Source organism: Athene noctua, chromosome 1 (genome assembly GCF_965140245.1).
Source record: "Athene noctua chromosome 1, bAthNoc1.hap1.1, whole genome shotgun sequence".
NCBI lineage: Eukaryota > Metazoa > Chordata > Aves > Strigiformes > Strigidae > Athene > Athene noctua.
Window position 1 is genome coordinate 1,232,703 of NC_134037.1, and position 21,910 is coordinate 1,254,612.

A 21,910-nucleotide genomic window follows, 5' to 3' on the forward strand; every position below is an offset into this window, starting at 1 on the left:
GCGGCTTCCCCAGGTGTCTGCTGGTTTCTCTGCCCTCCCCGGGATGGACCCGTCAGAGCTGCAAACATGAGGTCCTTGGGCACAATCCTGTGCGAGGCCCCTCACAGCTCTGAGCCCCAACTGCGGGCAGGCAGGAGGCAGCAGCTCCCCCCTTTTCCTGAGACTTTGCACTCACAAATCCCAGCTCTCAGGACTCCAAACCCAAACCACCTTTTGGCAGAAAAAGAGCCGCCGTGGCTGTGGCAGAAGAGTCAGAGGTCCCTCGGCCGGAGCTGATCCGGCCGTTCCCTGAGCCAGCGCTAATCAGCACGTGCAAGTATGGAAGCGCAGGCTGTGGCAGGTGTCCCCCCCAGTGAAGATCGGGCTCCATGGCCGCTGGAGCGGAGCAGCTCCTGATTGCCTTTGCTCTCGGGGCTTCCCGGCAGTTGGGGCCTTTGGCCAACGGGAGCCGCTACGGGGCACAGGTCAGATTGGGGCTGGGTGTCAATGGAGCCCTGGGGCAGCCATTTTGAGCTCCTCCCCTCGGGCAGCCATTTTGAGCTCCTCCCCTCGGGCAGCCATTTTGAGCTCCTCCCCTGGAGCAGCTCGCTGCCGTCGGTCGAGGACTCTCCCCTGGGGTCGGGACGTCGCCCAAGGAAGCTCCTCCAGGTGATCTGGGTCGGGGCGCTGCCCTGAGCAGGTCCTCGAGGTGGAGAGCCCTCGCTTGTCAGGTGAGTGATCAAGCGTTTGGGGTGGCCGTTAAACCCCACAGAGTTCTTTGTTCTGCGTTCTGGGGTGCCGTTGAACCCTGGAAAGCTGTTCTGTTCTCCGCGCACAGACATTCGAACCTGCAATTTACGGAGAGCTAGTTTCCTGCGCTCGTCGTAATTTGTCATTATTTTGGTGGGGGGCTGTCTAATTGAGAGCAGCCGTAAGGCCCGCGCTCCTCCCGCTGAGGCCGCCGCGGGCTCAACCCGAACCCCCCCACTCCTCACCCCGGGGAAGGCCCTTCCCCCGGCGCGGGGAGCAGCACGAGGTCGGGGCCGCCGGGCTCCGGCTGCGCGTTCACCCCCCGGCGGCCGGGCTCGAGCGGGCTGTCGGAGAAGCCCCGATCGCTGCCGCCCGTGTGTGCGGGCGGCACCAGGCGGCGGCGCCGCCGTTTGCCCGGCGCCGCCGTTTGCCCGGCGCCGCCGTTTGCCCGGCGCCGCCGTTTGCCCGGCGCCGCCGTTTGCCCGGCGCCGCCGTTTGCCCGGCGCCGCCGTTTGCCCGGCGCCGCCGGGGCCGGTCCGGCCGCGCCGCGCATGCGCTGTGTCTGCGGGGCCGCGTGAGGCGGGGAGCCGGCGCGGAGGCGGCTCGGCGGGGCCCGGCCCCGGCCCTCAGCCCCCGCGGCCCCGACCCCGGCGCCGAGGAGCGCGTCGCCGCCCGCCGCCCTCGCGTCGCCGCCCTCCTCGATGCCGAGCCCCGGCGAGAAGCGGCGCTCGTCCCCGGTGCCCCGGCTGCGTGGGCCTGACCCCCAGCCGCCCCCGCCGCCCAGATCGGAGCCGGGTCCAGGCCCCTCCCTGCCCCGGACCGGCACCAAGTCCCTCACCTTCTCCCCACAGCCCGGTTCAGGTCACAGATGATCTCCCCTCCCCAGAACGGTGCCGGGCTTGATGCCCCCACCCCCAGGCCGGGGCCGGTTCCACATCCTGCGCCCCGAGCTGGCAGCCAGTCCTGACCCCAGCCCGGGCCAGCACAGGCTCAGAGACCGACTCCAGGTGTCAGAATATCCCCTGTCCCACAACGGCACTGGGGCCAGGACCCCTACCAAAAACTGGCGGGGGGCAGCCACCCGATGTGGCCTTGCCAGCCTTCACGGGACCCGGGATCTCTCCCCAAACTGGCCTTGGCGCTCCCCTGAATCCCAAGCCAGAGACGCTCCCCGTTCTCTGCCAGATATTAGGAGCACGGGGACCTCCCGATGTCTGCTCATCCCAAAGGCAAGGACATCCCCGCCCTGTCCGAGGCACAGCACTGAGGCAGCAATACCCCCTTCCCCAAGAGATTCCCCTGCCATGGACCCGCTGCCCCCCTGGACAAAATCTGCATCAGACTAGTGGCATCCTGGAGCAGGCTGCTGTTCCCAGACCTGGGGCTCACCAGCCATGGCACACACCTTTCCCCGAAGCAGGACTGAAGTGGGGGCCTCTCCCAAGCCTTAGAGGCCCCTCCAGCCTGGGGGATATTGGGCCATGGGATCAGTGCCAATGCTGGAATGGCTCCGGACAGAAGCTGGCTGTCTTCATGGCCAAGCCGGGGTCCCCCCCAGCCACCTAAGGGCTGCCCCCTGACAGCCTCTGCCCCATGCCTGCCCCATCCCCACCTGGAAAGCAAACAGAGGCTGAGCCTCCCCAGCCTTGTGCTGAAGCAGTAACTAGCCTTGGGCTGCAGTCCCAGATGTAGAAAAAGAAGCCTGGACGCTGTTTTCCCTCTGGGCGGCTGTCCCCACCTTTCCTGCCTCCTTTCTGCATCTGCAGGGACCTGCTGGCCTGGGACTAAGCCTGCTGAGGGGAAGAGAGAGCAGAGTGTGCTGCGCTGAACCATGCAGTCTGGGTTGGGATGCCGGATTCAAGGGCATCCCCGAGCATGATGTGGTGTAAAACGTTCAGTCTTATTCCCTCTTCTGCCCCAGGGAGGCCCTTGGAGAGGATGTGGAGCCAAATGTGCCGGAGGAGGAGGAGGAGGAAGAGCAGAGGAAGAGCCACAAGCACATTGAGGAGTGCAGGCAGGTGTGGCGGTAGGAGGGGAAGATCCTCTTGGGTCCCTGATATTTGGCTTTACCCTTCTTTTAGCTTTGTACAGTGCTTAGTGTCACACAGCAGCATTTATGTGAGAAGCAGCAGGGACAGGAACTCCTCAGGACTGGGTGGTGGGGGATTTGGGGGCTGGATCCTAGGGGTAGGATTTCCCGTGGATTGTAAGGGCGTAGGAGTGACGCCAAGCATCCAAACCAAAACCCCGCCGTGCCTAACCGCATCTGCACGCACGGGGGAAGTGAGAGAGGGGGGTGCTCTGAGCGTGTTCCTCTTGGCGCTGATGGCCTGCGGGGCTTTCCAGGAGAGGGAGGCCCGCGGGTGCTCATCGATCCTGCCGTAGCAGGAAGACAGAGCTTAGGGCTCCACACAGGCACCTCAGCATGGGGACAGGAGCCAGACCCTGGGCAGGCAGGGTTCCTGCAGCATCCCTCCCTCCAGAACGCAGGTCTTTGGGTGTGAAATGTGTGCCGCTTCCTTCACAGAGGCTGGCCAAGCTGCTCTTTGATGGCACGCAGATGGTGACAAATACCCGGGTGGCCGCTGACTTGAGGGAAACACAGAGGAGGGCAGAGGAGGCAGAGCTGAAGCTGCAGAGGTAAGAGACTGCACCGCGGGTCGGCGCTGCTGGGAAGGATGTTGGTGCAGCTTTCTGAGGACATCCTAATGCTGGTCATCCAGAAACACTTGGCAGTTAGGGCTGTGCTGTTCAGAAGGAAAATCTAGGCACCTCCAGGTCCCACCTGCTGTCACGTCCTGCTCCGAAGAGGGAGACAAGTGACGTAGATTCATAAATCCCCAACGGAGCAGAGATTGGTGAGACAAGTCTCAAAGTGCAGACATAAACATTTCTTCATTTCCCACAGTGTGTTGACTGGATACACAATAACTGACTAAGTGAAGAACAAATTATGGCAAGGGATATGATACGCCTTGCGTCCCTTAATGATAACAAGGGGGAAAAGAGAAGAAGAGAGAGAGAGATGGGAAGAGAGGGAGAGAGATCACCAGTCCAGGTTCCTGCGCTGGTTCTGCCAAGGAGGGTTCAGGGATGCATCCACCTGCTTCACTTCACTTCTTCACTTGCTCATCACCGTTATCCTTGCCCCCCCCCCCCCCCATTTATACACGCTTTCCTCGGGTCCTTCCCCCAGATTGATCTACATATCACGTGTCATAGGTGTGGGGAGGGGCAAGGCGCTTCGTGGGGTGCTGTAATTAGCATGATCTCGTTAGTCTTTATTAGCATATTCAGGGATGTCAACTTTAATACACGTTTTGTGGATAATGAAGCAAAGATCGCTCACGGGACAGATGCCCCTTGAAACTGTCCCCGAAATCCGGGATAAAAATAACTTCTCGACTCCAATGTGATGCAGATAAGCAGACACTTCTTTACTGACGGCCGGACGTGTAGGGGAGCGCTCTCACCAACAACACGTGCCAGGCACCAGAATCACACACCTTATCTAGAACTTACTCATCCATATTCATTAAGTCTTCATACATAAGCATACAACTTCCAGGAAATCATTCACATATTCTCCTCCTATTTCCGATTCTGCGCAGTAGAGGTTAGAAATGTCTAGAAATGGCTCTGGGTGTAATGGGAGCAGGTGGTCCGTGAGCCGGGGGTCGCCATCTCCCCCTGCCGGAATTACCTTTTGCTTAAGGACACGGTTTTCTTGGCAGGTACCTGCCAGCTGTTACGGTCACTGCCCTCAGTTCCCGTTCATCCTGGACCTTGACAGCTACTTGCATTCTTCTAGTCCTGTACATGTATTATAAATCAGGTTACAAATCACCTCGTGTTTCGTTACCTGGGTTCTAACCGTTCCTACTAAACAGTTGTGACCAGTCCCTTCAGCCTTGGTACGGGGCTGTACAGGGGATTTTAGAGGAGCAGTCAGTTGCTAGATTCAAACTACAATAAATGTAAAATGATTTTTACTAAAATATCCCTTAATTCTATGCTTATATTAAAATCAAACACAATTTAATTTCAGTTGATAATAAAATCAGTAACATTTCCCCCCTTTGAAGGTGTTGAAAATCATTTCAATACTTTCACACTTTTATTCATTTTCATCTTTGAGGCCAAAGTTTGTCTTGCCAGATGATGGTGGTGGCGCGCTGTAGCCTGGTGGCATAGTGGGTACTTCTCTCATCATTCTACGATATATTGCAGCCTATTAGTAAACTGTATGTTACCAACATAATCATCAACAGGACAGTTCATAGCAAAAACAGAATTTTGATTAAGGATTTCAGCCAAGAGCTCAAATTCTATCCTAATCCACTAAAAATGTTTCCTAGCCGATCTTCTGACATATCTTCTCGAATGGTTTCTGTTTCTTTTCCGATTTTGCCTCACGGATCTAAATCCTGTTCTCCATCCTGTGTAACATTCGGGATATGAATGCAGCAATGGTCCAATCTGTCTTTGAGATATCCACACACTCCATGCTCTTTCAACAGAAGCATGTCTAGTGCCATCCTGTTCTGAAGTGTCATTCTAGAAGTTACCTGTAATTGGATGTTTAATTCTTGAAATCCTTTTCTTGTAACATCGGCCAATTTTTCTCCTTGTCCTGTTAAGTGATAAAGCCATTCTCTATTCCTGTAGGACGCTGTTGGGTTCAAACAGACTCTAAAGCCCAGCCAATTTTTACTCCTGTTGTTGGTTCATTCCAAGCGTCATCATCCGTTTCAGACCTTTTGATTCGATGTAATTTTAAATTTTCCAGGGATCCCTTGAGTGGTGATTTCTTCCCAATCGGACACAGTGTTGGCAGGCCTAAAGTAATTTGTTTCACCTTACCATCTACCGGTAAGTGGGTTGTCCGGGTGCCATCACTTAATGCCCAAACTAAATGCCCTGGGCTCTGAATGGCAGATTTCTTACAACTAGAGGAGTATCCTCTTCTGGGTGTAAAGAGACTAGTCATGGTGAGGTTATTATGAACACCTCGACAATAACAGCCAAACTTTAAAGCAGCTGCCAAATGAGGAATTCTTTGAATTATTAAGTCTGCATTGCTGCAATCATTCACCCTTTCACATTTCTACCATGGTACTACATGTCCCTTTCCTTGTCGGGTAGTGCCTTTGTCTACTGTCGGGGGAAGGATTGCAAACACGCCTTTAATCCAGGTACTGTCCCAAGTTTTTAATTTTAATCTACCCGTTTGAACTCTTTTCCTGGTTACTGGATTGTTTTTCAAACATACGTCACATTTTGCAGTTATTAATTTAGCCATGTCTATCATCTTGACAGATAAAACTTGTTTTTGTAAAGAAGTTACTAAAGCTTCTGCTCCCTAATGACATTCTTGAGGTTTGGTTTGCATTCTTTCTTTTATTAACAAAGGTGGAACTACTGCTCGTCTGTGAGGGGTTACTGTTTTGGAGGGAATTAATGCCATTTGAAATATTCGTTCTCTTGCTGTCCGGTCGGCCAAATTACTTCTAGCAATTTCTTTTGTGTTCCTAATTAGGTGTGCTTTACAGTGCATGATTGCTACCTGATTTGGTTTTTGAACTGCTTGTAATAATTGTCAAATGTAATTTTGATGCATAATATTTGATCCCTGAGAGGACAGTAATTTTTTTTTTTTCCACAAAGCTCCATGGACATGTACCACCCCAAGAGCATACTTTGAGTCTGTCCAGGTATTTACTTTCTTCGTTTCCCTTAGTTCTAAGGTTCGAATCAAAGCAATGAGTTCTGATCTCTAAGCTGATGTGGCACTCGTCAGTGCCTTTGCCTCTCTAACTGTGGTGTCTGTTGTTACCGCATGCCCAGCGTATCGAACTCCTTGCTCCATAAAGCTGCTGCCATCTGTGTACAATTCCCAGTCTGGTTGCTCCAAGGGTACATCCTTCAGATCTTCTCGACTGGAATAAACATACTCGATAGCAGCCAAGCAGTCCTGCTCCAGTGGCTCTTCTTCCTGTGTGGAACTTAAAAACACTGCAGGATTTACCAGGTTAGTTGTTTTTAGACTCACACCATCTTGTTCAGCCAGTACTACCTGGTACTTCATCATTCAGCTCAGAGACAGCCAATGTCCCCCCTTCTGTTCTAAACCAGTTATCACCGTCTGTGGGACACAGACTGTTATTGTGCTTCCCAAAGTTAATTTCTGAGCTGCCTGTGTGAGCATCACTGTTGCAGCCACAGCTCGAAGGCAGTTTGGGCACCCTTTACTCCCCGTGTCCAGTTGTTTAGAGAAGTATCCGACAGGTCGTTTCCAGCTTCCCGTCTTCTGAGTCAGCACACCCAGTGCCAGGCGTTGTCTTTCGTGAGCCAACAGCTCACAGCCTTTGGTGATGTCCAGAAGTCCTAAGGCAGGCGCAGGCATTAAAGCGGTTCAGTTCTGTGACAGCCCGTTGTTGCTGTGGGCCCCATGTCGAAGGAGAGTTCTTCGGGCCTCATGTAGCAGTTTAGCTGTCAGACCATAACTCATGATCCAGAGGCGGCACCACCCTGTCATTCCTAAGAATGCTCTGAGTTCATGAATATTTTCGGGCTCACATGGCTTCTCAGTGTTCTGTTCCTAATTGCCGCTGCCCTTCTGAAATCTCAAAGTCCAAATATATCACAGTCTGACAAGCTATTTGGGCGCTTTTTTTTTTTTTTTTCCCCCCTGGCTACCTTGTACCCATTCGGTGCCAGAAAATTAAAAAGATCTATTGTTACCTGTATGTAGGTAAATCTTTTTTTTTTCTGTAGCAATCAGTGTGTCATCCACATATTGTAAAAGCAAATGTCCAGGTGTTGGTTTGTCCTGTTTCCGTGTTTCAAGCTCTTTTGCCAGCTGATTTCCAAAAATTATCGGGCTATTTCTAAATCCTTGGGGTAGTCTTGTCCATGTCAGCTGCATCTTTGTCCTGTTTGTGGATTTTCCCACTCGAAAGCAAACAATTTTCTGTTTTCCTTCTCCAAGGCATACAAAAGAAAGCATCTTTTAAATCCAGCACTGTAAACCACTGATAAGTCTCCTTTAAAGCTGTTAACAGCGTGCAAGGATTTGCTGCTACAGGATATATACCCTTAACTATGTGATTCACTGCTCTGAAGTCTTGCACTAACCTATATTCACCCGACGGTTTTCTGACTGGTAGAATGAGAGTTTTATCCTCAGATTCACACTCCCCCAAGAGTTTATATTTCAAAAATTATCAATCAGTTTCTTTCTTATATCTGGTACCGATTGTTCTATAAAAATCCAAGCCAATTATATCTGAGCTGCCTCAGTTTCTACTTTCAAATCAGTATTTATTCTTTCTGGCAGCTTCTTTTAGTCTTCCCAGAAACGCTGAGGGAGATTCATTCTTATCTTGTCTCACCTCATACAATTTAGACCAGTTCAGAAACCTAGGCATGGCGTGTTTAACTCCATGTAAAACCCATTTCTGATACCGACTCAGTCTTTCTCTGTGCTCCACATTATTTGGATCCCCACTGCGGATCCCCAGACAGAAAGTTCTGCTCTAATATTCCACCTGCTGTCCCACTCAATACAGTCACTTCTGCCTGTGCTTTGCCAGCCTCCAATACCATCTGTTTTTTTCTGTATCATCTAACACGTTAGCTAAAATCACCTGTAAATCACTCCAGTCCGGGTTCTGTGTTCTGATGACAGTATCTGCCACTCTGCCTGTTCTCTCCGGATCCTCTCTGTACACTCCTGCTGCCTGCTTCCAAGCCATCGAATCCGTCACTGAAAAGGCACTTTCACATACACCGGCCCATCGTTGCCAGCTCCCTGCCGCAGGGGAGCTATTGTTTGTACCTGCTGCCGAGTTCTTTCGAGATGCAGGGGTATGAATTACAACCTCAGACGGCCCTTCATCCACATCCTCTAGTCCGCTACTCTCAGGTTCCTCTACCTGTTCTCTATATTCTCGCCCCCGATGCCGTTCTCCCTGTGGAGGGGATATATCTAATTCTGGCCCTCCATCCTTTTCAGTAGAAGCAATTCTTTCCTTCAAACAATCTTTTCAAGTTCACATGTTGAACAACACTTTTTCACCTTTTTATCGTCAAAAGTTATAGCCATTACTAAATTATCCCTACTAATCAGCTGACATTCTTTCTGCCAATCCTTCCTTTGTCTTAAATAGGAAAAAAAAAAAATCAACATACGGCACTTCATTTCCCTTCTCTTCTACAAAACAGCATTAACTGCAGAATGGTATTATAATGCAGTGTCCCATTCACGAGCCATTTTCCCTGATCACCCAGAGTATACAGAGGCCACCAGCGATTACAATATTCAGTCATCTGACTTTTCCTCAAATCATCATGTACCTCTCCCCAGTGTGCTAACAAACATCCTAACGGAGAAGTTTTCAGAACTTTGTCATTTGCAGCCAGATTACACATCCTTTTGCTTTTAAACAAACGAGTCAGCGTAGATGCCATGGTTCAGTTACTTTGTTAACACAATATACAATCGATCACTCGCTCAAGCCTATCGCTTCGTCCTTCTCCGGCTGCACCCCGCGCGGGATAACAGAACCGCGGATCCGAACCCCACACCCGCTTCGTGCTCAGTTGCACGTCTCACGCTCACAAACACGCTCACACCTTTCTACAGTTACTACGACAAACAAAGGTATATAACACAATACAACACAATTCTTAATTACCGTACAATATTCAATTGACGAAACAACCAGTACCACAACTGAGTGCATAAAAACTTTTAACTTCCAATTAAATGCACTCCTTCTGAGAACTCTACAGCGTATAGGGTCTCTTGTTTCCAAATCCAGCTGTCCAACCCTGCAATAGCTTTCGCTTGTGTCTTACGGGCAGAGGCCTCGGCTTCCAATACACGAGGATCCTCTAGCCCAACCCTGCGCAGCTTTCGCCGCGTCTGACAGGCAGGCTTGTACAGTGGGACTCTAACCCGCTCCTACTGGTGGGACTCTAACCCACTTATCCCAGTACAAAAGAGAAGTGTCTTACCAAAATCCAGGGGACGTCGCGGAGAGCCGCATGGATCGGGGATCGATGGGTGTCCCCGAGAAATCCTCGGTGCCGGCTGGAACCGATCAGGTCCCCGACTCCTCCGGTCTCTCAGCGAGGTCCCATCTGGGGTGCCAGAAACTGTCCCCGAAATCCGGGATGAAGATAACTTACCGACTCCAGTGTGATGCAGATAAGCAGACAATTCTTTACTGACGGCCGGACGTGTAGGGGAGCGCTCTCACCAACAACACGTGCCAGGCGCCAGAATCACACACCTTATCTAGAACTTACTCATCCATATTCATTAAGTCTTCATACATAAGCATACAACTTCCAAGAAATTATTAACTATTTAACTAATTTATTTAATTTATTTAACCAATAATTTAACTAATTTATTTAACTAATTTATTTAATTATTTTACTAAAATATCCCTTAATTCTATACTTATATTAAAATCAAACACAATTTAATTTCAGTTGATAATAAAATCAGTAACAAAACTTTACAGGATGCCCCAGCGCAGAACCGTCCTGTCTCCTCAGGGCTCCCTCCTCCAGCCGCATCCTGTGCTGTCCAGGCGAGTTTTCTCCCACGAGTCACACAAGAGATGAGCAAGTGCTGACCTCGAGCACCAAGCCTGCGTTATCCAGACTCCACAGTACCCACCCCGTGTCTGTAGTTTTGTTACTTGGGAGTGCTGGAGACATTTCTTGGAAAGGCTCGGAGGGCCCCTGCCCCCCCCATCCCTTGTCTTTACCAAGTTTACCCTCCGGCTGCTTCTCTCAGTCCTTGTTTCGGGGGTTACAAGTCGTCTCCGACACCTGCCCCCGTGGGATCTTCACAGAGCTCTGCAGGTCAAGGCTGGCAGCTTCCCCAGGTGCCACTGCAGTACTACACACTGTCTGCTTTCTGATCTCCTCCTGCCCGTGCTCATTTGAGAGATGAGATACTCAGGTTTTTGCAGTGAGAGTGGTCAGGTGCTAGGGCAGGGTGTTGTAGAGACCTTCCTCCCTGGAGATACTCAGCACACGCCCGGAGAAGGCCCTGTGTGACCTGCTCTGATGTTGCAGTTAATCCTGCTGTGAGCGGGAGCCAGCGATTTCCCCAAACCGTTCCAGCCTCGGTTGTTGTCTGATCCACTCCGTGTGCCTCCCTGGGGGAAACCTGTCCTGCTTCACTGGAGGAGTCCCCAAGGGACCGGCTCCTTCCTTCAGCCCTGTCCCCAGGACTCAGACCAGCTAGCAAACAGAGTCCTTGCTCCTGCTGCCTTTGGAGGGCGCTGCAGGAACAGTTTATGGGAGGCTGGCTGTAGCAAGACCGGTGTCCCTTGCTCTGATGGTTTTCCAGTGGGAATTTCATGAAGGAACCAGGTGCTGTGTGCCAGTTCCACGTCCTGCACCCCGAGCTGGCAGCCAGTCCTGACCCCAGCACAGGCTCAGAGACCGACTCCAGGTGTCAGAATTTCAGAAAAGAGGCAAAGACCCGACGTGTGCGGTCCCCCTGTTCCTGCAGTGGGTGCCCCGCAGCCCCCGGGCTCTGGAGGGGGCAGGAGGCAGGAGCAGGGTGCAGGCAGGCACAGTCCCTGCCTGCTCTGGCAGGAGCAGCTCTGGGCCGAGCAAACGTCCCCGTCGCGGTGCCTACGGACGCGGGGCCGGACAGAGGTGACCAAGCCCGGGGGAGCGCGGAGCCAGCATCAGGGGCAGACCCGGCAGAGGCGGGGGGTCAGCAAGGGACCCAAAGGGGAGGTTTGGCAAAGGGACGGGGGAGGGCGCTCATCAAGGGCTGGGTGGAAGAACCACGGCACCAGGGATGGAGGAAAGATATTTTAAGATATTTTATTTTTCAGGTGAATTCATTGCAGGGACTTCCCCAGCCCTACACCCCCAACTGCTCTCTCCAGGCTGCCCGCTGCAGTCAGGGATAGTTTTGCCTCAGGGGCTTGCGGGAGCACCTGCAGCAGCACTGCCGGTCCCGTTTCCACCAGGCGCTGACACGCCTGCAGAGCTGGGCACGGGACTCCCGCAGGGCACGGCCCCCCTTGCACAGCCCCCGGGCCGTCCAGGCACGCATCCTGCCCGTGGGCACCCGCTGCTGGGGACTGGGCTCCGCTGGGCTGCTCCCGCCCGGCGCCGCCCAGATGGTGCTGCCCATGGTCACGGGGGTGCTGCTGCCCGACATCATGGAGCTGCTCCAGCCCATTTCCAAGGACCCCGTGTTTGGATTCCTCTCGGTGTCCGTGTCTGGCGCAGGAAGCTGCACTCCATTGGCCTCAAGCCACATTCTGGTAAAGAGCGTCCACACGCGCTCCTGGTGACTGTCAGGGTCTGGCTCCACATCCCTGGGTCTGTGTGCCACTTCGCCCTCATCCCCAGAGACCTGCTCTTGACTGGTCCCTGCTGACCTCTCCAGTGGGGGGTCCTGGCCCAGGGCTGGTCCCAGATTCTCCACCAGCGCCTGATCATCCTTGGGGGTCTGGGCGGGTCCTGAGCGCTCTTGTGCCGCCAGATCTGCCGTGGCACCGGGGCAGGGCTCCGGGAAGGAGCAGACGGTGTCCGCAGAACTGGAGCTGCTCATCGGGAGGGAGCTCAGCGATGGTGACCACAGTAGCGGGCAGAGGCGCTCTGTGCTCAGCAACGTCGCGCTGGCACTGCAGGGGAGGAGAGAGGGAGGTGAACCTGCTGCACCGCGGCCCCTCCGGCGGGACGGGCAGGGCTGCCCAGCGCGGGCAGGGCACGGGCTGAGGGTCTGGGGCAGGATCTGGGGCCTCCCCCAGCACTCACCATTTCTGCAGGGTCGGTTGTTTGCTCTTCTCCATCTCGGCGTCAGCTGTCCCATGCTTTGCCTTCTGCTTTGAACTCTGCAGGACACCAAGAGCTGGGTGAGACGGGAGCAGCTCCCAGGCCACATCACCCCCACAGCCCCTCACCCCACCCACCCCATCCCACTCCCCACCACAGCGCGGTGCAGCCGTCACATACCCAGAGCCACTGGGCAAACAACATGGTGCCGAGCACGAAGTACACCTCAGTGAACATCACTACGCACAGAATCTCGGCCAGGGTGAGCTCGCTGCCACACGCCATGGCTGCTGGCCCAGTGCTGCTGCGGCCTTTTATATTGGGGCAGGTGGGCAGAGCCCCTTTGTGAACTCACAAGGTGGCTGGAACCTCCCCCCTTTGTGACATCACATGCCGGGCAGATCCCCCTTTGTGACACCCAGCAGCCACTCCTGCCACCTCCTTGCCCCTGCGAGGAGGTGCTGGGGTGTCCCCTCAAAATCCCACAATCATCTGGGTTGGAAAATCCCTTGCAGCTCCCCCAGCCCAAGCATGACCCTCCCCCTGACCGTTCCCAACTCCCCCAGATCCCTCAGCGCTGGCTCAGCCCGACTCTTCAACCCCTCCAGGGATCCCGGGGACTCCCCCCTGCCCTGGGCAGCCCATTCCAACGCCCAACAGCCCCTTCTGCACAGAAATCCTTCCTCAGAGCCAGCCTGACCCTGCCCTGGGCAGCTTGAGGCCATTCCCTCGGGGCCTGGCGCTGGGGCCTTGGCTCCAGAGACTCATCCCCCCTCTCTGCCCCCTCCTGGCAGGGAGTTGCAGAGGGCCAGGAGGTCTCCCCTCAGCCTCCTCTGCTCCAGACTGAACCCCCCCAGTTCCCCCAGCCGCTCCCCAGCAGACCTGTGCTCCAGACCCTGCCCCAGCTCCGTTGCCCTTCTCTGGCCACGCTCGAGTCATTCAATGGCCTTTTTGGGGTGAGGGGCCCAGAACTGAACCCAGGAATCGAGGGGCGGCCTCCCCAGTGCCGAGCCCAGGGCTCAGATCCCTTCCCTGGCCCTGCTGGCCACGCCAGTGCTGACACAAGCCAGGATGCCGTTGCCCTCCTTGGCCCCCTGTCACTGATTTGACACCAATCAGAATTATTACAATTAATAATGTTTGATTCCAGTATGAATACAGAAATATTTTAGTAGGGTTACATGTTTACATCTTGCATTTTGCACATCTAACCAGAAACCAATGCTACTGTGAATTCCTCTGTATAGCCCTGTACCAAGGCCAGAGAATTGGCCAGTAATCATTTACTAGGTACACCTAGATACTGCTTAGGGAATTAGATTTAGAATTGAAAATAATTCTGTTTGAAGTTGTTGGAGATGTCTAGACACAGAAGTAATTTATTACCTAGAATACATTGGATAATGCCTCAGAAGTACCACAACCTGAGAGTAATGAGAACTGGGGAGAATGAACTGTCACAGTTTACAGATCTCTGCCAAGGAACAGTGAAACTGGGTAATGGGTAATTCCGGCAGGGGGAGATCGCGACCACCGACTCATGGGCCACCGACCCAAATCACACCCCAGACTCATTTCTAGACATTTCTAAGCTTCAGTGCGCAGAATCGGAAGTAGGAGGGAAGTATGATGATGATTTCCAGGAGTTCTTGTGTTTAGGTATGAATACTTAATGAATATGTATGAATGAATAATATAGAAACTGTATAATTCTTGTGACTGGTGTGCGTTGTTGGTGAGAGCACGCACCCGCGCACCCGGCCGTCAATAAACAAGTGTCTGCTTATCTGCATCACATTGGAGTCGGTAAGTTATTTTTATCCCGGATTTCGTGGACACCCCTGGGCACACTCTGGCTCATTCTCAGCCCCCCCAGCCCCTCTCTGACCGGCAGCTCTCCAGCCACTCCTCCCCAGGCCTGTAGCCCTGCCGGGGGTTGTTGTGGCCCAAGGGCAGCCCCCGGCATTTGCCCTCAGTGAAACTCCCCCAGTGGGGCTCAGCCCCTCGCTCAGCCTGTCCAGGTCTCTCTGCAGCCTCCCTACCCTCGAGCAGACCAACACTCCCCCCCAACTGGGTGTCATCTGCAAACTGACTGCGGGGGCACTCGATCCCCTCGTCCAGATCCTCAGTAAAGACGTTAAACAGGAGCGGCCCCAAAACCCAGCCCTAGGGTCACTCTTCGTGACCGGCCGCCAACGGGATTTAACTCTGTTCCCCACAGCTCCTTGGGCCCGGCCGTCCAGACAGTGTTTCACCCACTGAAGCTGTGCCCATCCAAGCCGTGAGCAGCCAGTTTCGCCAGGAGAATGCTGTGGGAAACGCTGTCTAAGGCCTTCCTGAAGTCAAGGTAACAACATCCACAGCCTGTCCCTCACCCAATCAGCAGTTCGCCCTGTTGCAGAAGGAGATCAGGTTTGCCAGGCAGGACCTGCCTTTCATAACCCCGTGCTGACTGGGCCTGACCCCCTGGCTGTCCATTGTATGACTTTTCACAGCCCCGGATGACCTGCTCCATGACCTTCCCTGGCACCGAGGGCAGACTGACAGGTCTGTAGTTTCCTGGATCCTCCTTTCTGCCTCTCTTGCAGATGGGCGTCGCATTTGCCACCCGCCAGTCCAGTGGGAGCTCCCCAGTCAGCCCTGAGTCCAGGTAAATCCTGGGCAGCGGCTTGGCGAGCACATCTGCCAGCTCCCGCAGCACCCTTGGGTGTCACCCCTCCGCTCCCACAGCCGTGTGTGCATCCAGGCGGTGCAGCAGGTCTCTGACCACCTCCTCTGCAACTGGGCTGCCCCCAGTCTGCTCCCCCTCCCCATCTCCCAGCTCCTGAGGCTGGGTGTCCAGGGAACGGCCAGTTCCACTGCTACAGACTGAGCAAAGTAGGCCTTGAGCACCTCAGCCTTTTCCTCATCCTTTGTGACTCTCTTTCCCTCTGCATCCAATAAAGGAGGGAGATTTTCCCTAATCCTCCTTTCGTATTTAATGAATGTACAGAAATATTTTTTGCTGTGTTTAACGGCTATAGTCAGGTTGAGCTCTAGTTGCGCTTTGGCTCTCCTAATGTTCTGCCTGCAGAGCTTCACTACATCTTTAAAGTCTTCATGAGAGATCACTGTCACCTCTGTCCGGCCCCGCGTGCGTAGGCACCGCGACGGGGACGTTTGCTCGGCCCAGAGCTGCTCCTGCCAGAGCAGGCAGGGACTGTGCCTGCCTGCACCCTGCTCCTGCCTCCTGCCCCCTCCAGAGCCCGGGGGCTGCGGGGCACCCACTGCAGGAACAGGGGGACCGCACACGTCGGGTCTTTGCCTCTTTTCACCTGGAACAAGCTTCTCACTCTCAAGCAGATATGCTTCATTAGCAGCGCTGGGGTCGCCCTGGGGATTCTCCACCCGAGGATTAGTCAGGGACGTCGGTTTACTCACACACAGATCAGATATTCATTACATTTCCTACAGGAAAGTTTGCCACAGGGACAGAGAGGCCCTCGAGGAGGAGCTCACTTCACTGTCCCTGAGAGAAGCCGGGAGCTGTCACTGTCACCATCAGGTGTCTCCCAGCTGAGCCTGTGTGAGGAGGAGGAGGGAGAAGCCTGAGCCCAGCACTCCCGAGCGGCCTGAGACTCTCCTTCCTGCCCCGAAGGAGGCGTCAGGCTGTGTCAGTGCCACGGGGGCCCTGGGTCACCCCGGCGGGGTGTCTGTGCGGCTGCAGGGACACCTGCGGGGCAGGCTGGGCAGGAGCTCGGCCCAGCTCACCACACAGGCTCTGCAGGAGGGAAATTCCGCAGCTTTTGGCCCATTTCAGCCAGGGCAGCGGCAGAGCTCGGCGGCGGCGGCCGTGAGGGGAAGGCGCGAGCGCGGGGCTCGGGCCGGGCTGCGGGGGAGCGACGGCCGCGGGGCCCCGTGTCCTCTGCGCCGCCGGGCCGGGCCGCGCCGCCTCCTTTGCCCCCCGCTGCCGGTGCCACTCGTGGCTCCGGGACCAGAGCCAAGGGCTGGAGGCCGGCGCCGGTCCCGAGACTGCGCGTCCCTCGGCGGGGCGGTCAGAGCCGCCCCCGTGGCCACTGCCCTTCTAGAAGGGGCTGAAGGGCCCCTGACACGGACTGGAGAGAGAAAAGGAGCAGCAGAGGAGAGCGCCGGCCCACCCCGGCCCAGCCCCTCATCGCCGCTGATGCCGATGGCCTTCCCCCAGGGCACGTGGTTTCACTTTGGTTGCTCACTCTTATTAGCCTTCTTTAATTTTAACCGGCAATAAATGCCGATAATCTTCCTCAAGGTGACTCTGTTTTGCCTGTGATGGCCCTTAGGGAGTTCTCCCGGAACCCTGCCAGCCCAGAGCGGTTTGAGTCAGCAGGAACTTTTGGAGACCACAGGGGCTTTCCTGGGGCGGCCACGCCCTGAGGGCTTCAGAATCTCCAGCGCAGCCCTGGGTCACCATGGCAACCACTGTGTGCCAGCGTGATGTCATCATTGCATCACAATGTGGCCCCTGTTTCAGCGGGTGGCAGGGAGGCTCAGCTGTCACTTCGACTGCGTGGGAGCCAGCGAGCAGGAGAGCAGATGGACCAGGAGATGGACAACGTCTCAAAGAGGGAGGGAAGGGGCAACAAGCCGGTAGTAGCGGGGTGCTTCGGCCTCACCCCAACCTCTCCTCCCCTCGGGGCCTCTCGCCGGCTTTCTCGGCCTCCCCAGCTGACCCCTTTCACGCCCCCTTATCACGCAGAACTTCTGGAGGAGATGCTGCCACGCTCTGCGCCGGATGGAGGAGTGGAAGCTGACTGTCCTCATCTTCATCTCGAGCCTCTTCTTGTGGGGCCTCTTCATGGTGGTGCTGCCCTGTGCCTCCAATCTGTTATCTGTCCTCACCATGGGCCTCCTCGCAGCCTGCTGGCCCAGGAGCAAGGCCAAGGTAGGTGTTGGTCATGGCACCCCCCGACACCCCCTGGGCAGGGCTTAGCCCCGGGCAGAGCCTGTCCCCGGGGTGCTCGGGAAGGCCCCGTAAGCGGGGCACGAGCAGTGACCGGTGGCCGTTGCCCACCCAGCACGGCCCCTGCTCGGGAGCCACCGAGCCCGCTCTGCTCAGGCCCCAGCCCAGGCTTGGGGCCGGGGCCAGTCCTGCCCCCGGAGCTCCAGCTGCCCCTTCCCGGGGTCCTCGTGCGCGGGGCAGGGCTCCTCCTGGCCCAGGGGAGACCCCCTGCACTAACGCGGGGCTTGTGTTCTAGGGACAGGGGAGCTCTGCAGAGGACAAGAGCTGTCCGAGAGACGGGAGGAAGGACCCGATAGGTGAGCAACCCCGGCCCAGAGCTGCGCCGGGCTCCACGGCGGCTCCCGGCTGAGGGACGCCATTGCGGCAGAGCCCCCGCGCCGGCTGCCCTCGCTCACTGTCCCTCTGCTTTCTCCCTCCCTCCGCCAGGAGCCCCCTCCGTCCCCTGGGAAGCCGTGGAAGGGGCCACCGAGAGCCAGACGGCAGGGTAAGTCCTCCAGGAGCCCCACGCGGGGGTCCCTCTGCCCTGTGTAGCTGCGCCCTTGCCCTGGGGAGGCTGCGGGGGGGCGAGAGCAGGATCTGGCCCCAAGCCCCCGAGGAAGCCGAGGGCGGGAAGGCGTTGGGGGCCGAGGGAAGCGGGGGCTGGCTTGGGGAGGGCCAGGGCATCCCTGGGGGGGTGGCAGCTTCCCAGCACCAGGCCCCTCCCACAGAGCCCACCGGTGGCCCCAGCACCCCTCTCTGTCCTCAGCCCCTGGCCTGGCCCTTCTCTCCCGGGGCTGGAAGGTGCCCGGCCCCTCGCTGTGCCCCTCGTGCTGCTGGGCTGGCCTTGCCCCGTGTCCCCACGACCCCCCCATCACCCGGAGCACCCCAGAGCCGGCAGGGCCGGCAGGATCACCCAGGCGGTCGGGAGAAGACAGGGAGAGGGTGCTGGGTCCGGGCTGCCCCACAGCAGCCCCACACTCCAGCCGGGATCTCCCCCCACAGCCGGAGGAAGCGCCACGAAGGAGAAGGGTGGGAAAGCGGCGTCGGCGGGGACGCGGCTTCTGCGAGGGAGCTCCCCCACGGGACGGGAGACGTGGGTCGAGATGGGAACGTCGGTGCTGCCACCAGCTCGGAGCTCCTCAGGAGCCAGCCCTCCTCCTCCCACAGCAGCGACCTGGAGGAGCTGGCCACGTCCCTCATGGAGTCCCTGGGCGGGACCCGAGTCTGCCGCGACCTCCTGGGAAAACTGAAGGAGGCTCGGGATCGCGGCGCTCCAAGCGCTTCCCAAGACATCCGCAAGGAATACGCCACCTGCCTGGAGTGCCGGCGGTGCCTCACCGGCAGCTGCCCGCACCGCAGCGAGCCCCTGCCAGAGCGGGACCTGCCCACGCTGGCCGCCATCCTCCACAGCGTGGACCTGCTGGTGCACCGGGAGGAGCTCCAGCTGGAGCTGGGCATGGGCTTTGAGCTGGTCCTGGCTGGGGAAACCGTCTACGTCTGGCAGAGAACCCATCGGTTCCCCGAAATCCCCCCGGAGCGATGCTGCAAGAAGTGCAGCGCGCCTCTGCCCAGGAGCCTTTGGGCCAGCGAGAGCTCTCAGGCGCCGTCCCCCGTCCTCAGCGCCCCGGGAGCAGCACAGGGGCAGATGAGAGCGGCCGGGCAGGACGCGGGGGCTCCTCCTGCGAGGGATAGGGAGGCCAAAGGCAGCGCGGAGCTGCAGCCGGCTGCACGGGGCGAGTCGCCCCCCCCCACAGTCCCTGTCTGCACCCTGGCCGACATGGCACAAACACCCTCCTCTGCGGCCCCGGCCCGGGTGAGCAGCGCTGTGGGGTTGGCCCAGCCCTCGGAGAGGCACGAGGGCCTGGGGCAGCGGCTCAGCCGAAAGCTGAAGCGCCTCTGCCACGTCTGCGCCACACTGAGGGACGAACTGGAGTCTTGCTTCGACTGCGAGTGCTTCTTGAAGTGGATGGAAGGAAGTTCGGCACCCAGCGGCACCGCCCGTGGGGACAAGGCACTGCCCGGCAACCACCAGTTTCAGGCCAAAGCCCTCCCGGCCAACACGGTGGCAGAGGCGTAAGGAGCCCCGCGCCAGAAAAGGTGGGACTGGGGGGGAGCGTGGGCAGGGGGAGCCCAGCACGGGAGGACGGGGACGGGTCTGGGCTGTCTGGTGCAGCTGTCACAGCTGCGGTGCTGGGGACGTTTCTGTGGGACGGGATGGCAGCGGGGTCTGGGGGCGCCGGGCTGACGGTGAGGGGTGCGACGGCCCCGCGCTGAGTTTTGGTGTGAGGTTACACAGGGGCTGCGCCCGCCTGCCCCAATATAAAAGGCCGCGGCCGCACTGGGCCAGCAGCCACGGCCTGTGGCAACGGGCTCACCCCGGCCGAGATGCTCTGGCTACTGATGCTCACGGAGATGAGCTTCCTGCTCGGCGCCGTGTTGGCGGCCCAACGGCTGTGGGTATGTGACGGCTGCACCGCGCTGTGCCGGGCAGTGGGATGGGGTGGGGAGCTGTGGGGGGCTGTGCTGTGGGGTGGTCTAGGGCAGTGTGGGGTGGTGTGGAGGCCTGGGAGGTGCTCCCGTCTCACACAGCTCTGGGCGTCCTGCAGAGAAAGAGGGAGGCCGTCAAAAGAGGGAGGAGAGAGAAAGCTGAGCTGGAGAAGCTGAGCACTGAGTGGCCCTGGCCTGAAGCAGCCTGCAAATGCCATGGCATGGCACCGCGTGGCACAGCACGGCCCAACTGCACAGCATGGCCTGGCACGGCGCGGCACGGCACAGCAGGGCGTGGCACGGCATCGCAGCGCGGCACAGCATGGCACGGCAAGGCATGGCACAGCACGGCAGAGCACGACCTGCCACGGAATGTCATGGGGTGCTACAACACACCGTGGCATGGAATGGCACGGCACGGCACGCAGTGCCCGTGCAGAAATTTAGTTTTTTCGGCCCGGCCCCGAGCACCCTGCAAAGAGCCGACACCTCACGGCAGGCCTGAGCTCACTCCCTCACCGTCCTCGGACGCTTTACCACTGAAGCACAGAGGAAGGAAGGAGCCTGCACCAACCCCGGAGACATGGTGAGTGCTGGCAGAGACCCCAGATCCTGCCCCAGACCCTCAGCCCGTGCCCTGCCCGCGCCGGGCAGCCCTGCCCGTCCCGCCGGAGGGGCCGCGGTGCAGCAGGTTCACCTCCCTCCCCTGCAGTGCCAGCGTGAAGGAACCGAGCGCCTGTGCCCGCTACCCCGGACATCGTCCCCGAGCTCCCTCTCAGCGAGCAGCCCTGCCCCGGTGCCATGGCGGAGCTGGCGGCGCAGAAGTGCCGGGGACCCGCCCAGTCCCCCAAGGATGACAACAACGCTGGTTCCAGAGGAGCAACGGGCACCCCGGAGACAGCAGTTGGGGGTGTAGGACGGGAACCTCCCTGGGGCGACCCCACCTGAACAATAAAAAAATTATCTTTTCTCCATCCCTGGTGCCGTGGTCCTTCCACCCAGCCCTTGATGCGCGCCCTCCCCCGTCCCTTTGCCAAACCTCCCCTGTGGGTCCCTTGCTGACCCCCCGCCTCTGCCGGGTCTCCCCCAGGTCCTGGCTCCGAGCTCCCCCGGGCTTGGTCACCTCTGTCCGGCCCCGCGTCCGTAGGCACCGCGACGGGGACGTTTGCTCGGCCCAGAGCTGCTCCTGCCAGAGCAGGCAGGGACTGTGCCTGCCTGCACCCTGCTCCTGCCTCCTGCCCCCTCCAGAGCCCGGGGGCTGCGGGGCACCCACTGCAGGAACAGGGGGACCGCACACGTCGGGTCTTTGCCTCTTTTCACCTGGAACACATTCGCTCAACAGTAAAGGTCTTTACTGTCAGGCAGGAATTCTTCCTGGCAGCGCTGGGCGCACTCGCTGTTACCGTCAGTTTGGCCTCACAAGAACCGCCGAAGGCTCAGCTGGAAGCTGTAGAAGGCAGGCAGGCTGTGCTGCAGCGCTGGGTGCTGGGGGGATCGTTCCACCCAAGGGCCGTGCCGAAAGACAAGGGCACGCTTCTCCTGTCACACCAAAGCAGCGAATATTCCTGTCATTTCCGACACGTACACACCGATTCCCAGAGGACCGACTGCCCGTGCCAGTGCGTTGTTTGGGGGAGAGTCCCTGCGGGGCTTCCCCAGGTGTCTGCTGGTTTCTCTGCCCTCCCCGGGATGGACCCGTCAGAGCTGCAAACATGAGGTCCTTGGGCACAATCCTGTGCGAGGCCCCTCACAGCTCTGAGCCCCAACTGCGGGCAGGCAGGAGGCAGCAGCTCCCCCCTTTTCCTGAGACTTTGCACTCACAAATCCCAGCTCTCAGGACTCCAAACCCAAACCACCTTTTGGCAGAAAAAGAGCCGCCGTGGCTGTGGCAGAAGAGTCAGAGGTCCCTCG

The 21,910-nt window shown here is 57.5% G+C and overlaps 1 protein-coding gene across 6 annotated transcripts; it reads left to right on the plus strand.

The window, feature by feature from the left end:
* Positions 1-576: 576 nt before the first annotated feature.
* LOC141955845 (uncharacterized) lies at positions 577-20,973 on the plus strand. Of its 6 annotated transcripts, XM_074895373.1 has the most exons (11): positions 577-710; positions 2,651-2,747; positions 3,257-3,369; positions 14,777-16,743; positions 16,858-17,160; positions 17,270-17,455; positions 17,769-17,829; positions 17,960-18,017; positions 18,515-19,609; positions 20,119-20,585; positions 20,712-20,973. In XM_074895373.1, exons 5-9 carry the CDS (start codon positions 17,008-17,010, stop codon positions 19,587-19,589), a joined length of 1,533 nt encoding a protein of 510 aa, XP_074751474.1. In that variant the 5' UTR covers positions 577-710; positions 2,651-2,747; positions 3,257-3,369; positions 14,777-16,743; positions 16,858-17,007; the 3' UTR covers positions 19,590-19,609; positions 20,119-20,585; positions 20,712-20,973. The 6 variants fall into 6 exon arrangements, with proteins under 6 accessions (XP_074751474.1, XP_074751476.1, XP_074751475.1 ...); XM_074895375.1 differs by lacking the exons at positions 577-710; positions 2,651-2,747; positions 3,257-3,369 and adding an exon at positions 5,315-5,601; XM_074895374.1 differs by lacking the exons at positions 577-710; positions 2,651-2,747; positions 3,257-3,369 and adding an exon at positions 6,737-6,760.
* Positions 20,974-21,910: the final 937 nt, after the last annotated feature.

Bases quoted from the DNA above. Each gene is read 5' to 3' on its own strand.
- LOC141955845 (XM_074895373.1), top strand. From the start codon at position 17,008: ATGTCATCATTGCATCACAATGTGGCCCCTGTTTCAGCGGGTGGCAGG. The intron at 17,161-17,269 runs GTAGTAGCGGGG...CTTATCACGCAG, and splicing joins AGGGAAGGGGCAACAAGCCG to AACTTCTGGAGGAGATGCTG. The intron at 18,018-18,514 runs GTAAGTCCTCCA...CTCCCCCCACAG, and splicing joins ACCGAGAGCCAGACGGCAGG to CCGGAGGAAGCGCCACGAAG.